The following is a 17,363-nucleotide window of genomic DNA, read 5'->3' as shown; positions in this document are numbered from 1 at the left end:
TAAATTCAAAATGAAATTACTTTATCCAAATTTTCACTGCTTAAATCACATGAACATAGGTTTGTCATTTTTGTTTATATGTAGCTATGAAATACCTGCATGCAGTTATGATCACCAGTAGTATTGAATAAAATTATTGGTTGCAGTTGGATTTTAGAATTAAATCTGGACTGAACAGCTGTGTCCTCATAGTTCTGCAACTTGGGATGCCTTTTACACTGCTGTGAGAGTAACAACTCCTGGTCTGCTCTCTCAGCCTCCAGCACGTAAAGGATTCCCAGCTGTACTTTGAGTGCTGTGGCCAGCCACTCTTGAATTATATTGCAGAGCAACACCAGCAAATTCCCAGTCCCAGACTCTCCCCCCCCCCCCCCCCCACAGGAATTTGTATCTTGTACTGCCCAGCCCTCTCCTGGACAACACAAGCTCATATGAAGTTTGTCGTTTTCTTAATAGAAAATGATATGCACAAATTTTATCCCAAATGGAGTTTCCCAAACACTTCAGTCCAAGCACACTGGTTTAGATAAAACAATTAGACAAGTTTCACTACAGAAAATAGGTTTGGTGATTACAAGTAATGAGGTAAAGAAGTCAGAATTAGCTGCATTTTACCTTTTTTCTTTGTAACCAACATCTAACTTACCAAGCTGTGATTTCAAAGCAAAAGTCTCTCACCACATGTTTTAGCAGTCTTACCGGATGAATTCCTTTCTGCCAGGATCCCTCCCTAGTCCAGTAATACTTTTTTATCCTTCAGGTGTTGTCAGTGCTATGAGTAGAGATGATGGGAGAGATCTTTTGGGGTGTCCCCTTTTTCTTTGAAAATCATTTCCAGCTGAGGTTCTGGAGACCACAAGAGTGTGTGTGTGTGTGGGGGGGGGGTTGGGAATCTACATTTTTGGCAAAGAAAAAGTGGAGGTGTCTAGGTCACACCCTTTTTTTTTCTGCCAAAGAATGGCCGCTTAACCACATGATCCATTTTACTTTTTTTGGGGGGGGGGGGCACCTACCTGAGGCCTCGGTTTGCCGTTTGTCTCTGAGGAACTGGTTTGTGCTTGGTTTTCTAAACTTGGAACATCTCAGCAGTTTCATGTAGTAGAATTTTATTGTAACTTTAATTTGCTGATTGTCCTGATAACGTATGGCAATACTGAGTTTTCAAATTATATCTCAAGACATCCTTTGTACAAAATTTCAGTCTTGTAACACAGGTGAACATAGTGGTACAGACTCAGTGACTTAGGTGTAGGCACTAAATGAGTCACATGGAGCAGGGAACATCTAGATTTAAAATGTGGGTGCAAAAAGGCAATGTCAAGGCCAGAAAGGAAGGACCACTGTCATTTACGGCAAGTCTCCACTTAAAATAGATTCATAGATACTAAGGTCAGAAGGGACCATTCTGATCATCTAGTCCGACCTCCTGCACAGCGCAGGCCACAGAATCTCGCCCACCCACTCCTATGAAAAACCTCACCTATGTCTGAGCTCTTGAAGTCTTTAAACCATGATTTAAGGATTTCAAGGAGCAGAGAAGCCTCCCTCAAGTGACCCGTGCCCCATGCTACAGAGGAAGGCGAAAAACCTCCAGGGCCTCTCCAATCTGCCCTGGAGGAAAATTCCTTCCCGACCCCAAATATGGCAATCAGCTAAACCTTGAGCATATGGGCAAGATTCACCAGCCAGATACTACAGAAAATTCTTTCCTGGGTAACTCAGATCCCATCCATCTAATATCCCATCTCAGGGGATTAGGCCTATTTACCCTGAATATTTAAAGATCAATTACTTACCAAAATCCCATTATCCCATCATACCATCTCCTCCATAAACTTATCAAGTAGAATCTTAAAACCAGATAAATCTTTTGCCCCCACTGCTTCCCTTGGAAGGCTATTCCAAAACTTCACTCCTCTGATGGTTAGAAACCTTCGTCTAATTTCAAGTCTAAACTTCCTGGTGGCCAGTTTATACCCATTTGTTCTTGTGTCCACATTGGTGCTGAGCTTAAATAATTCCTCTCCCTCTCCTGTATTTATCCCTCTGATATATTTATAGAGAGCAATCATATCTCCCCATAACCTTCTTTTAGTTAGGCTAAACAAGCCAAGCTCCTTAAGTCTCCTTTCATAAGACAACAGGGCTATTCACGTTCCTAAGATTTACCTAAGTAAAGTGATGCAGTGAAAGTAGGGGTACAGCTTGTGTATATGCACACGCACTTCTACACATATAATAGCAACATTAAAAAATACAGATAAGCACCAGCCATCCCCCTATATTCAACAATCTAGACATTAATTGCCTCATTTCTGAAAGGCATCATGGGAAAGGTGAGTTTTGAATTCAGATTTGAAGGAAGAAAGGGTAATGGCCTTACACGCAAGGTCAGAGAAGGCATCCACACGAGAGGCAGCATAGGAGGCATGAAGAGGTTTGCATGAGAAGCTGGCATAAGGGTTGACGACAAGGCTGGCATAACTCTCAGAGATGAGAGAAGAGACAAAAGCAGACCAGCAGGAAGAGGCAAAGTTGTGAAGGGGCAATATTCTTCAGCACCTTTATCAAAAAGCTATTCTGAAATACAGATAAGCTTAAATTATAATGTTTGAAAAAAATATTTGAAAGGATTTTTATTTCAGTCCACCATCTTTTAAGTTGTCATTTATTCTTATTCCCATTACTTCTATCTGTATTAACCTAGCATCCAGTAACAAATCAACTCTATTTTGATTTGTGCAAAATAAATCAAGGTAATCACACTGTAATTTTTCTTTTTCCTTTCTTTTAACCAAATAAAATAATAATAATAAAAGAACATTACAGTGTAGAGCCACCTGGCTGATGCAATGAGGCAAAGAAAAAAAATAAGCCTGGCAAAGCCAGATAATGCTGTGTTCCTAAAATGCTTAGAGCGAAGGGCAAGCACTTCACTTTCCAGTAACTGAAATATATAAATACGGCATATTTTCTCCACAATCACCAAAGAGGAGAAACACGCTTTAGTGGGGCGGTGGCAGCGATACCTTGAATTCATTGAGCTGATGATGGCTGAAACTGGCTACCACATGCCCAGGGTAGAGCTGCTCCATTTTGGGGGCAACCTACAACAGGATCCATATTGTGAGAGAAGCTAAAGCTACCATCAGACTGTGCTCTGCCAGCACATCAGGGAGCAGCACTCACCCGTGCACCCACTGAGTTTTGGAACCGCCCCAACACAGCGCTGGAAACCTACCAGCTCCCCGATGCCTTCGGCCCAGTAGCCCAATCACCCAGGTTGGGTGAAGTTAGAGACTGGCACCCTTACACCAAGATGCTGGGGCCCCGGCCAGGTATTTTTTGCACCAGGGCTGGGAGGTGGCCGAGCAGCCCGCAATGCTGCCAGGCGAGCAGTGGGAGCTGAGCAGAGCGGACGGGCTCTGCTAGCAGGGTCGCCCTCCCGGGCCAGGCCGGGCCCCTGCGGGGGATCAGCCTGTTAACCCAGGGATGAGGTGACACCAGCCAGTCTGTTAGGCGCAGCCCGGCACCGGCTGACAGCGCTCCGCTCGCCCGGGAGCCACGGCAGCTGTGAGGGGCCCCGTCCCAGGCAGCCCTCCGTGCCTCACCTCGGTCTCCACCACCTCATGGTAAGCGGGCAGCTGCTGTAGTACTTAAATGAATATGCTTCTGTGCCATTGGGGGAGAGCCCCTTAATCAATGTCCCTGAAAAGTGGTAGGTTTGTCAATGGGAGGAGTTCTCCTTTTGCCATACCTCTGTCTACATGGGGTTAATACGCAAGTCAGGTGTGGAGTTTTCACACCTCTGAGTAACATACTGACACAGGTCTGTAGTACAGAATTGACCTTAGCCTGATCTCTTGCATAACAGGCCGGAGAACCTCTCAGTGGTTTTGAGCCCAGTAACTTGTGATTGACTAGATTGAATCTCTTAGAACTTATGTATACTAGGAAAGGGGTGGGTGTGTGTTAACTTGATTGAAAATCCCATTTAATATCAGTGTGGGCACGGTTACCCTGGCATCTATTTTGGATTGTTAAACTATAGCCTAGATCAGTTGATTCTCAGACCGCAGTGGTTCAGGAGCCAAATTAGCACTACACAAAAGAGCCACAGTTGTGTGAATTCATGGTTTCGTTTACTATAGTACTATATATTCATATTTAAATAGCATGATGAGAAATAATTATATGATCACAGCAAAATGATCAGTATTACTATTATCAATTTACATTTGTTGTTAATTAAATCAGTAGACACATTAAAGAGACATTTGCAGCTTGTGAGCCTCAGTCTGAGTATCACTGGCCTAGGTCCTTCCCTATGCTTTAACTCCACGAATGTAGCCTGGGCATTGTTTCTTTGCTTGGACTACTTAGGGCATGCCTATACTCAGGGAAAGTAAAGTGCTCTGCAGGATAGGGGTAAAGAACTGCCAAGTCATGTGACGCCCTGAGGTCAGCTGATGAGCAGGTCAGCAGCCAGGTGATGACTGCTTCAGCTGCTGGGTGAGGATAAGGTGGGTTGCTGGTGGAGTTGACTAAGTTGTGAGTGAGAGGCACCAACACCTGCAGTTGTGGATTAATCTGTATAAATGAGTTTGCAGATGAAGTGCAGCCCTCCAGCTCTAGACAGCCAAACTGAACACTGCGTACATGCATGGCCCTTCCTAGGGTTTGGTGTGGGTTGCCCTGGGTTTCCTACTGCAACTTAGTATAAGGGCTTGTTGCACTGGGTTTATTTTTGCACCATTGTAACTGCACTAGTGGAAACCCTTCATTTAAACATGGTGCATCAGTGTAAAAAGCTTGCATCTGCAGCTTACTGTGGCTTGAGTCACTAGTTGCACTGGTGCTGCACGTGTGCATGAGAGGGGTTTGTTCCAGTGCAGTTACATCAGTGCTCTGAGCTGTATTCTTCTGTTACTTGGATTCATTTCCTTGTGGGAAAGTCTGGAAGCTAAACGCTACATGGGTTTTCAGCCTGGCTTAGTGTCAGTTTTTTGAGGTTGGAGTGGGTAATTGGTGCTCATCTAGCTACCTACAGGGATGGAAATAGTTTTGTGGTGTTGAAACTGGAAGAGTCTTGGGACATACAGAGTTCTTGCTGAGAGGCTGGAGGCTGTTTTAAGGTGCTTTGTGCACTAAAGATCTGTTAAATGCACTGACTCTAGCACTCAGACACAGCTTTTCGGGCTGGCTTTTGTGACTGCTTCCTTGTGTTGGGTTTTGGAATGAATTGGTATTGTTGGGGTAAATAGAAGCCGGCCTAAGGCCTTATCTTCATTCACAGTTCTGCTGGTTAGACTAAAGGGCTGATTCTAAACCAATTTAGTTAAACTGGTGCAAAGCACTGTAGGTACTCTTAATCTGATTTAAACCTTATTTGTATTGATTTAGCTTCAGGATCTACTTAAACTAACTTAATACAGGCCTGGTTGAAATAGGATTAAGTGTCTACACCATGCTCTGTGCTGGTTTGTGTGAGTAAATCTGTTTAAAACCACCAGTGTCATCAAACTCATGCAGCACTGATTATAGACAAGGCTTAAGGCCTGAGGGGGAGTGCATTTCAAGCCAGCTCTTTCCCATTTGCTGCTGGGCCTCAAGACCTCCTCTTCCCCTGCAGTGAGGGGGACTTCTGGATACAAGCAGAGTCCTGGCATCTGGCTTAGCCATGCCATGGAACAGTCTTGCTAATGGGCTAGAGCAGCATCCTCTTATGAGGGGGATTTAGGAGGGACAGGTCTTTGGAGGAGAGACGTCCAGTCACCTGGACACCTGTAGCCGAGTGTATCCTCTAACTTGTATAATCTTTTGTCTGCTGTCCCCAGGAGTGCTGATGTTAGCTTTTATGCTTCATAGTGTAGTTTGGGGGAAATGGGGGAGAAAGAGCTCAGAGGTTAACTGCCATTTAAATACAACCATAAACCTTTCTCGCTCATCCCCTTCTCCATGGAAAACATCCACTCTTCTGTCTGAACTTAAATTAGGAATTCTGGGAGAGCCATAAGTGTGAAGGGATCTATCGCCAGTAGCCCTAACTAGCTCCCCGTTCCTCTAGGAGACTTGCAAATCCAGCCTGCACTCAGGAATCTGTTAGCTCACTAAGCCACCTGCTAGCCTGGGCAGCTGGCCTGCTTCCTCCATATAACTCGGTTGCTGTGGCTGAGCAGCATTCCTGCATAGCTGCAGGCAGGAAGTTTGCCATACCACTGGAAACTGGCCATTCCCTGTACCTTCCCTGCCGTCTCTTCCCTCCCTGTCTACAGTAATTCCAAAGTAGGCAACTTGATGTGTGTTTAATTCCAAATCCCACTTTCCCAATTAGACAGTCTGGCTCGTTTCTTCCCAAAAATCTTTTGGGGGAGGATCTAGGATATTGTAACCCTTCTCTGTTTAGTTGCTGTGCTTATTCCTTGCAAGTCTAAAATGCGGGGTGGAGAGGAAGGGAAAGTGGAGTGATAGAAGTAGAGTCTACTATCCAACTACTGGTGGATGCTGTGATGGGGTGAGAGCAGTGGCTGGGAAGTCCAGGGTAACTCTTCTCTAGAGTGCAGAGCACTTCTTACATGGTAGCTGGCTCAGTGCCACAGTCCATATGCTCCCTTTCTGTCCTGGCTCTCTATTTTCTGCCAGTAACCATGCTCCCTTTGCATTGAGAAGCTGAGTGGTAGGCAGTTCTGCTGTGACACCATGGTCATGCTGCAGCTGATCTTGGGATCACAGGGAGCTGCTGATACACACCCAGACCACATCTTCCCTTCCCTTTTTTACAGCAGCGAAACACCTGTTAAGTGTCTCTGTAAAATCATAGTGGAGAGACCGCACTGTAGTGCTTAATGCCCCTTCCTGTAGCTAAACTTGCAGTGTTACTAGTAGCACATAGGAGCCCCTGTCATGGACTAGGGCCCCACTGCACTGGGCACTGTACAAACCTAGAACAAAGGTAGTCCCTTGTCAATGTTGTCCATTAGATGCAGCGCTTGTCTCCACTAGGAGGACTCAGTGAGATGCTTAATGGGAATTAATTATCCTGTTGTAAATGCACCTTTTTATGTCAGTGAAGACACAGCCACAGATGTAGATTAACATATGTAGGCTGTTTACAAGTTGGTGATGACCCTTGAGAGGAGATGCAAGTGAAAGTGGAGCAATGTGGGGAAGCTGGGGTGGAGGTGAGTCAGCGGTCTGGAGAGCAATGGCCTAGCTCTTAATGGTGGAAGCTTTAATTCTGAGTGGGGGATTTCCAGTGAGACCCTGGCTTGTCCTAAAGGGGTAAGATGTAAACACTTGCCATGTGTCAATGCCAAAGCTGATCTGGGAGGGGGACACCAATATCCATATTTTGCAGAGCGGTAGTTGTGGCAGGGTCTCCTGACTCCCAGTTCTTGAACTGCAGTGCTTCCCCCACCCTTATTACCACAGGTTTCAGAGTAGCAGCCGTGTTAGTCTGTATTCGCAAAAAGAAAAGGAGTACTGGTGGCACCTTAGAGACTAACAAATTTATTAGAGCATAAGCTTTCGTGAGCTACAGCTCACTTCATCGGATGCATCGATGCATTGGATGCATTTTTTTCCACCAAATGCATCCGATGAAGTGAGCTGTAGCTCACGAAAGCTTATGCTCTAATAAATTTGTTAGTCTCTAAGGTGCCACCAGTACTCCTTTTCTTATTACCACACTGACCAGAGGGAAAGAATGTGACCTTCATGAGGTGCTGGCTATATCTCCGCCTGATCTGGGTGCAAGCCACAGGCATTGCTTAGCAGTGGGAGTTGCAATGAGGCACACCTGGTTACCTTGATCACCTGCTTGTCAGTCCCATTGTACTCCGAGAGTAGTGCCCTTAAACAGGTGAACGCCTGGGGGCCCTGTTTGTCAAGATCTTAACATCTGCCTTTGAGCCTGTAGCAGGAAATGCTCCTTGAACAGTGATGATGCTTCTGCTGGTGGGTGTGTTGCAGAGGAAACACAAATTCCTAGGGCACCAGTGATGCTGAGGCTTCCTGCCTGCATGGCAGTTTCTTTTTTTAATGGAGAACTGGATTTGTTCAAATACTTGAGCTTTCAAGTCTATTTTAATGCTAAAACCAAGCAGACTTGGTGTGTTGCTGTCCTCTGAGCCTGTCTGCTACCTTGTATTGAAGGAAGTGATTTATTTTCTTCCCCTGCTTTGTAAGGGTGGTTCAAGTTTCTGCTTGTTTTTTAATCCCAGCACCTTTACTGTCTGAACTAAAATAACTTTCTCCCTCCTGTAACTAATGTGTGAAGATGCTTAGCATATGTATGTCTCAATGAAACCTGTTTAAGGGATATGATGGATTCTGTTCCTTGAAACCAGAAGTCTTAATAATAATAATAATAAAAATAAAAAAAGCTCTGATTCAACCATGTGAATGAGCTCAGATTAGTGAACACTAGGAGAAATCTGTTGTGTTGCACAAAGGGTCAGACTAGATGGTCCATTTTAGCCTTGAAACCTGTGAAGGCAGACCAGGTTCCTCTCATTGTGCCTTTATACCTCCAAAACATTTAAGAATTTTTCAGACTGGGCCATCTTAATTAACTAAAACCCCAACACCCCGTACTCTTATACATCAAAGAAACAAGGGGGCACAAATCCACCTAGTCATCTCTTCTATGGATCAGGTCTTCATATAGTGAAAGTGGCACTTAATTTCACTGTTTAAAAAAAAAAAAAAGTAGAGATCTTTGGATGAAAGGTGAAATGCGAGGCACTGGTGCTGAAGAAGTGGAACTGCTCTGTAATTTATTATGACCCTGGTACTTGCATGGTTTAGTTTAATGCAGGAATTGTCAGTAACAACAAGCAGGAAGGGAAGAATTGCTCTAGGTAAACCGCGTCTCAGGAAACACTTGATGTCAAGCCTGGGTAATCCAAAAGACTGCAGCAGTTTGAAAAAGCAACACACTGGAGAGGGAGGGAAGTTTGAGGAAACTAGACTGGCAAGCAGGATCTCCTTGGAGTGACTGAAGAGGTTAAGCCTGCCTAGCTCAGGATGGCGGGATTAGTAAGGCTTGGGGTAAGGCTGCTGGGTTTTTTTAAATAGTCTTGCTCTGAAGTTCCTGCTATTAAAATGAACATTTGGTATGTTTCTTCACTGGATGCTCCTGTTCACTATGTACAGAATAGAAGTAGTACAAATGTCCAAGCCCAGTTGACCTGCGGTAAGCATAGTTGATATATAGGATGTGGAGGCCTAGGGACTGAGTGGTAGAATTGTGGAATCCCACTCCAGAGGGGATAAAGGCATGAGGCCAAAAGGATCTGCTCTAGGAATTATTTTGGGGAAGTTCTATGTCTGGTATCATACAGGGGGTCAGGCTAGATGATCATAATGGTTCCATGACTGGTTTCCCCCAGGGTGCCACCTGAAACTGGGGTACCACTGAGCCCTCTGACCCACCCTCACACTGTGCTGCTGTGACAAGTTACAAAGCCCTCCAAGCTTGCACTTTCACCAGCATTCATGCAGGTAGGGACACACCCAGCTGTAGTCACATGCAGGCTCTCTAACCACCAGCCTGGGGTCCCAGAGCAGTACTGTCCTGTCTTTCAAATCTGGCCAGTATATGGGTTTAACACCTGGTCTGCCTCTCCCTCAATGTGAAGAGGACCATGCACACTTACAGTAACCAAACTGAGATTTTTCCCTAGAGGCCTTAATCAAATGCACACTGGTTTGGATTAAAACAAAATAAGTTTAACTACAAAAGGATAGATTTTTTTTTTAAGTGATTATAAGTGATAGCAAACAGATGAAAGCAGATTACCTAGTTAATAAACACAACCTCAGACTGATCTTAATGTACTAGAGAGGTAGGATATGAATTAGCAAATTCTCAACCTGAGTGATAAACAGGCTGACAGATTCTTAAGGCATAAGCTGCCTTGGCTTTGCAGCTTGGGATTCCCAGGTTTTCATACACAGGCTAGCAATCCCTTAGCCTGGGTCCATCACTTCCCCTCCCCCACCTTCAGTCTTATTCGTCAAGTGTTTCCAGGTGTGATGTTGCAGGGAGAATGAGGTCCCCTCATGATGTCATTTCCCCCCTTTTATATCTTCTTCCCACTTGCTGAAAAGCTCTTTTGCTGTGACTTGGGTCATACAGTTTCCATTGTGTAGTGCTATCTGAGAGGTTTCTATGGTACACAGTTCCCAGGGTAATCCTTGTGCTTGTGTGCATTTCCTCAATAAGCCATTAACGTTTTTTGGCCTTTTTATTGTACCTGAAAGGCTGCTTGTGGTTGTTTTCATCCTACAACATGTTTCAGTAACGCACACACAGCCAAACTTCATATGACGCTAGCGCATACAATCAAAGATATTAATGTCTAGTAAATAAAGACTTTTAGAATACTTCACAAGGCATACTTTATACAAAACCTACCCTAATTACATGGCAGTGGGGAATATTGGGGTGCCAGTGTCAGGTTCCTCCTGGCCTTAGAATCTGAATGAATGAAAGGATTGGGTGCAGCTAGCCTTGCTACTGGCAGCTGACTTTCATGTGATTATTAGAGACCCAAGGTGGGTGAGGGTTATAGCTGTTGTTGAACTAACTTCTGTGGGTGAGACAAGCTTATGAGCTTACACAGCTCTTCTTCAGTAAGCTCCAAAGCTTGTGTGTCACTCACAGAAGTTGGTCCAATAAAAGATGTTACCTCACCCACTGTGTGTCTCAACATCCTGGGGCCCACATGGCTACAACACTGCATCAAACTTGGTAGGGGCTAAACACTCTCTCATGTAGCATTGTACAAGTTTGAGGATTTAGGTTTTTAAAAAGAGCGATTGAAATCCTCTTATGCCATTGTAATCTTTGGCAAGATAATGAGTTTCTTTGCTTTTCACACACAGACCCCATGCGATCCTAAGCTCTAATGATCTGAAGAGTAAACTCAAAGGTGGGGCAGCTCCTTGTATGAGCAGGGGATAAAACTTCCACTGGTTCTGATGTATATGAAAAATCAAACTAAAATTGTGAAAAAGCGGAATGGCACTCACTTTGGTTCCATGCTCAACAATCTAAGACAAGTTGAATGCTGTGTTTCAGAGTGTGAGTTGGGCATGTTACCACTGGCAGCTAGCTCCCAGACTTGGAAATGGGATGCTGACAAACTTATCGTCAGATTACTTTGTTAGAAGTCTTGTGTATAGACTTTCTGCTCTAGCGTAATACTTAGTTCAAAGTGTCTTGAAATGGGAACTTAAAGTCCATGGTGGGGGAGATGTTTCAGCTTTAACACCTGCCCATCCTTTTGAATGTAACTTTGTAAGGAAAAGGAAGCTTTTTGGGTTGCAGTGCTTACAAAGGACCCCATACAAATTGCTGCATTCAGTCTGTTTCTGGCTTGGTATGATTATCGTGGGACAAAGTGATGACCACTTCAGGTGTTTTGGCCTCTCTGAAGGGTTTGTATTGTTCCTAGTTGGCATTACTACTGCTGTTTTCAGCAGAAATCATTCCCTTCAGAATCTAGAGACTAAATTCAAGGCCTTCTTCCCACCTGAATTTCTCTGGAATTGTGTCTCCATGGCTGCCACATCCACAGCTCATGGATTGTTTGTTTTGCTTAGATGCTATGATAATGTCTGGAAGTTGCCCATCCCACTCAGGCTGAAATTATCCTTCTACTGTGGTAGCTAGATAAAATAGGGGAAGGATTAGCCAGAATACCTTACATTCTATACTCCAATTGCTGTAACTGGGTTACACAGCACCTGTAGCCTTCACAGTTTCAACATGAATGCGCTGAAGAACTCTGCCTCTCGGCATCTCTTTATTTGGTGGCTCTCCTTCCCCGTGTCCTTTCCCATCGGGGCACTTTCCTAGATAAACTAGGAACTGAGTGTTCTGGATGGGTACTTCCCAAGGCATAGGATTCATGCCACATACTGAGTTGATTTGTGGCAGATGAGCTGTTCCTTCTGCATCCAATTCAGCCACCCACACCGGGCTGGCTAGGCAGCAGAGCCAAGCAGGATAATGCACAGGCTGGAAAATAGTTGTAATGGACATGCCACTGCTGTTGTGTAGTACTTGCCACTACTTTCTCCATAATCTTGGCACTCCCTTCCTGTCATCTCCCCTAAGGGGGAAAGTTTTATGCTGCTCAGTGGAGGAGCTTCCATTATAGGACAAGGTGCAATGTTGAGAAGTTGAGGCCTGGTCCCTTTTAACACATGCTAAGTCTGCACTGTGCTGAAATGTGTAGACTCTAGACTCTTGAAGCTTTGGAGCCTTTCCCAGGCAAAATAGCAGAACTGCTGCTTGGGGGATTGGCTGTGTAGCAGGCTGGGGTTGGTTGTGGAGTGGCCCATAGTAGATCCAGGCAAAGGAGCATTTAGGCTATGTCTGCCTGTTCCCATGGAAACCTGCCTGGGCCATTTGGCTTGCTATGTGGATGCAGTCAATGGAAATGGCTGAGATTAGACTCTTGTGACTAAACTTAACTATGCAAAGAGCATGGCTCTTAAATACTTTGTTAGGCAGAGGGGTCTGGCTAGGTGGCCCATTGGAGTGTGATGGAGGTTCTGAGAGCTGGTTTTTCAGCCCACTCATGAAAGATGCAGGATCTCCTAGCTAAAAGGGATTAACACCTGCTTAAACTGCAAACCTGTAGAGATTGAGAGTTTATCTGTTGTATTGTGGGAAATCTGTTTGCATAAATGCAAGTCATCCTGGGAGTATAGTTGTTCCTGCTTGTTTTTCCTGACGTCCCCCATTGTATTAAACATCTTTGTACCATAAACATTCCAATAAGCAGGTCAACACTGTTCATGACACATGACGGAGCCACTACAGGTGCTTACATGCTGTGATGATGGGTGCTGTGGAAACAAATGGCATAGTGTACACTTGGGGTTTTTTGTGCCTCTCTGCAGTTTTAAAAATGGGCTTACCTCCATGCATCTAAATTGCTGATGATGCTTTATACTCATGCTAAACATTGTGGAAACTTACTAGTAATTAAATTGCTGTAACCTGTTTTGTACAGGCAGAATATATCAGATGTATATTCTTGTGAGGTTTGCCAAACGTGTTGTAAATAGATGTCTCTGGTCTGCTAATATCTGGAATGTTTTCTGCAGAAATAGATAAGAGAAGGTGTGTAAGGGTTATGGAATGTAATGTGCCGTAAGCAAGGGGAATATAAATGAGCAACAGTGAGGATGTAACAGCTGCAAGACTGTTTCCCAGATTGGTAATGTAGTTAGCTTTCTGTGCTGTGCTGATTGATCTTCAGTTAATAAACTGAGCCCTAAATACAGAAGCACCTCAATGTTCCATGAGCCCAAACTCCAGGCAGAACCAGCTCTCCAGTTCCTCATGAGTAACCCTATAACCTCTCCATTTTAATGGCTGCTCCCCTGGGAGGCAGACACACATGTGGGGTCTTCCTGCTCACTGGGAGAAATTCTGCTGAGTTCTGGGCACTTGAAAGGCCTGCCTCTCTACCTGTCACATTGTGCTCCTCTGCTGTCTTTTGCTCAGGTGCTGTGGGCATGGACTGTGCTTTCTGACATAGCAGACTGTTTTGGGGGGGAGGGAAATGGCTCCATCTCCACATACTCTTGCTGTAAGATGTGTAGGGTCCCTGTGGCTGGTGTTTGGCGAGTATGGAGGCCCCCTAATGTTGTGGCACTTTTAGACTGGAGGGACCTAACTGGATAGGGGAGAGCCCACTGACTGTTCCACTCGTGGAGCGTGAGCAGCTACAAAAGATTTTCAGTGCATGATGCGGAGACCCTACCAGACAGGCCTTGCGTCCCATGTCCATGCCTGCAGTGGCCATTCAGAGATGGTGCTAAGTTTCAGTATCTTAGCCCTGGTCTACAGATGTGTGTTGAAAAAACCAGGTCACTCGGGGTGCGGATTTTCGAGGGTGACTGACAGTTATATCAACCAAACTCCCAGTGTAGACAGAGCTATGTTGACAGGAGGGCTTCTCTCCCCCCGCTTCTCAAGGAAGAGGATTAACTACACCAGGGTGCCCCCCCCAAGGATTAGTTACATATCTGCTGCTGCATCCTGTGTGCATGATGCTCTCTTCTGCTCCTTTTCCCTTGCAGTAGTGGACTGCCCTGTGTGCAAACACCAGTGTTACCTCAAGGACATCGTGGAGAACTACTTCCTGAGAGACAGCGGGGCGGATGCAGCCACAGACAGCAAGGATGCCAACCAGGTAGGGGTGTAACCTTCCTATCCCTTCCTCCCCAGAAGGGCTCTGATTGACCCCCTCAGCAGAATACAGTTCTGCTCCCCACCCTGTTATTCCCAGCTTGCCATGCTTTGATGGGGGTGGCTTGCAGTCCCTCCTGCCATAGATGAGCTCAATTCTCCTGGTAAAAGGCAGCAGTGCAGAGCACCTGGCCCTTCCTTTCCTGACACCGTGCTCCACGCTGATCCTGGCTGCTGAGGTCGGATGGGGCTGTATCATCGGGGACCCGCAGTGTATGCCTTGCCCAGGGCAGGCAGTGCACTCATGGGTGCTTTGTCAGGCCCCTTTTGGAGGTGGTGATTTGTTACGGTAGCACCTATAGGCTCTGCTGTGCTGGGTGCTGTGCAGACACAGTAAAGACACAAGCTTGGTCCTATAAATAGACCAGACGGGGGTAGGGAGGAGATGGGACAAGACTCTTGATGTGTCATAGCAGGACTTGGTCCTGGGCCTTGATTCTTTGACACTTGCTCTTTCTAAGATGACGCATGTGTCATGCTAATCACTGTTACCTGTCTAGCTGCCCCTGGATCCCCTCTCTGAGAGCACCCCCTCGGGCGTCCAGCTTCAGGCCTCATCTCCCCGACTTCCCCACTCCTGTGTACCAGCTGTGCTTACCCAGCAGGTCCAAACAGACCACTGCCTGCAGTTCTTCTGTTTTGTGCGGTGAATAGTGACTAAAAGAAAAGAGCCGCTTTAGAACGAAGTGCAGCAGTGGGAACACAGCAAAGCACAAGAGAGGCTGTTTTAAGGCTTGTCTACACCTGCAATTTACAGTGCTGAAACTTCCTTGTTCAGGGGTGTGAAAAAACCCCCCCCTGAGCGCAGCAAGTTCCAGCACTGTAAAGCGCCAGTGTAGACAGGGCACCAGCACTGTGCTACGCCCCTTGTTGAAGTGGTTTTTTTTAGAGCGCTGGGAGAGCTGCACCGTGACCACACAAGGCACCTTAAAGTGCTGCCCGTGTAGACTAGCCATTAGGTACATGTCTGTCTTAAATAAAAGCTCAGGTGAGGCTTGTCTTACCCTGACCTCTCTCATCTGAGGGCCTGTCTTTTTATCCAACCGAAGGCTGTTCGTTAAGCGTGGCCAGCTCCTCAGGTGGCGGAAACCAGAACTTGAAAGTAAATAGCCTAGGTGTTTTCTGGAGCAGTTGTCAGGCCATTACCCAGGGATTTCAGAACTCAAAACTGTGGTAACTTAGTTGGTTTTCTCCAGGCACTGTCAGGATGAAATTGATGGGGGACAAATGACTGCTTTCATCCAAAGCTCCCTTTTTGAGTCTCGGGCCAGCACATGCCATAGCAATAGTTTTAGAGCACACCCAAGTAGTTTACCCAAAGTCTGAGATGGTTTTGAGTGATCAGTAGCCGGGGTTCTGAGGGCCCTCCTTCCATCCAGCTTAGGGTTGCTAGTTTTGGTTGGACATATTCCTGGAGGTTTCATCACCTGACATAATCTTTAAATTAAAGATTAATCTTTAATTCTTGGAGACTCCAGGACAATCCTGAAGGGTTGGCAACCCTAGTCCAGCTGCTGGGGAGAAGATGTTAGTTGCCGCTCAAATAAAAGCTCCCTCAAACCGCTCCAAAGTGTGTTCTTTTACTAAATCTTTTATAGCTGTTAACTTAACAACAAATCACATAACTCAGTGACTCCTATTGGGTCACCATAATAACCCCTAGTGGGTCACCAATTCTCCTAGCTTCAGTAAATTGCTCATTATCCCTTATCAACAAAGCATTGCTAGTCATAATACAACTTGTCAGGGGCACTCAGAACCGAGGTTGGCTATTCACTCACCCCCTTCCATTCTCATAGTCCATTAACTCTGTTCCATGCTCCCATTCTGCTGAGCAACACTGCAAACATGCAGCCGTTTGGCCTTGCCTCTCAAAGTCCTATCTATGTAGTGTATTTGCTTTTCAAATAAAGGTGGCTGGACACACACAATGGCTGCAGTTAGGTCTCAATTCTCTCATTCAATTCTCTCATTACAAGGCCTGCCTGCTTGAATGAAGTCCTTGTGTCACCCTCTTAAGCAGTCTACACTACAAATGTCCACATCCCCATGTGATGCAAGTTATACCAACTGAAGGGCCAGTGTAGACTGTGCGATCTCTGCCTCTTGCAGATGGGAGAGTGCTCTGAGCTTAAAGTGTCTTCACCAGAAGCATCGTGGCATTGGTGCAGCTGCACCTCTATAAATGATGTAGTTTAAATAGGTTTGGAGCTAGCCTGTACTATAACTTATGCTCTGCCTTAAGACTATTGCAAATCTGCAGCCCGTCTCCTTCCTTTCAGTCTGAGTTGGAGGACCTCAGTGTTGTGCTCCAAGGGTCATCTGCTCCGTGCAATACCACGGGTGCCCATAAATGCACTGGGGGCCAGGGATGCTGGACACCCTTGGAAACGAGCCCTGGTGTCTGTCCTTGCCCTGTGCCTAGGCTTGTCTCTACAAGGTCTTGGTGTAATTTGAGGCACTAGGCTGAGATTGTTGTGGGGCAGGTGTGTTCCTTGGTGCTCACTCTTTCTCCTGTCCCCCAGTGCTGCACCAGCTGTGATGACAACGCCCCTGCTACCAGCTACTGTGTGGAGTGCTCAGAGCCGCTGTGTGAGACGTGTGTGGAAGCCCACCAGAGGGTGAAGTACACCAAGGACCACACAGTCAGATCCACAGGTCAGTGCCCCACCACCCTGCCCCACTCCTGGCAAGGGAATGCTGAGCTAGCCTGGTATCACTTGCCCCTTGAAGAGGGGTAGGGTGGGGGCTGAGGTCATGGAGTGTAACCACTTCTCCTTGCCCACCCAGAGTACTGCACTTGCGTATCTACACAAGAGAGCCGGTTTAAACTTATTTGGCTAAATCAGTGCAAACCCCTGTTTGTGCTATCTATGTTCTGTTCAACTCGCCTCTTCTGAGTGATACCATCCACTCTTCAAATGGAATGAGAGCATCCATCTGGGGTTGTACTGCTTAACTGAATCAGTTTGAATTCTTCCCTTTGGGCAGTATACAACTTCTTCATGTAGACAAGGCTCCAGAGGCAGAAAGCTAGGTCCCAACTGGTGAGGGAGAGGACTTCGATCTGAGGCTCCATGCAGTGCCC

The 17,363-nt window shown here is 45.9% G+C and overlaps 2 protein-coding genes across 4 annotated transcripts in view; both read left to right on the top strand.

The window, feature by feature from the left end:
- LOC119846933 overlaps positions 1-17,363 on the top strand; it is a 323,834-nt gene that overhangs the window by 265,354 nt on the left and 41,117 nt on the right. The gene's annotated exons all lie outside the window — the stretch shown is intronic.
- The window catches only part of TRIM28 (tripartite motif containing 28), a 54,693-nt gene that overhangs the window by 17,389 nt on the left and 19,941 nt on the right, over positions 1-17,363 (top strand). For all 3 annotated transcript variants that reach the window (XM_038381112.2, XM_038381111.2, XM_043501165.1), the window contains exons 2-3: positions 14,107-14,219; positions 16,801-16,933. In XM_038381112.2, the coding sequence (XP_038237040.1) occupies positions 14,107-14,219; positions 16,801-16,933 (246 nt within the window). The remainder of the gene's footprint in view (positions 1-14,106; positions 14,220-16,800; positions 16,934-17,363) is intronic.

This window comes from Dermochelys coriacea, chromosome 23 (assembly GCF_009764565.3).
Source record: "Dermochelys coriacea isolate rDerCor1 chromosome 23, rDerCor1.pri.v4, whole genome shotgun sequence".
Classification (NCBI taxonomy): domain Eukaryota; kingdom Metazoa; phylum Chordata; order Testudines; family Dermochelyidae; genus Dermochelys; species Dermochelys coriacea.
Note: the sequence above shows the minus strand (reverse complement) of the source record. Positions and strands in the feature narration are given on the sequence as shown.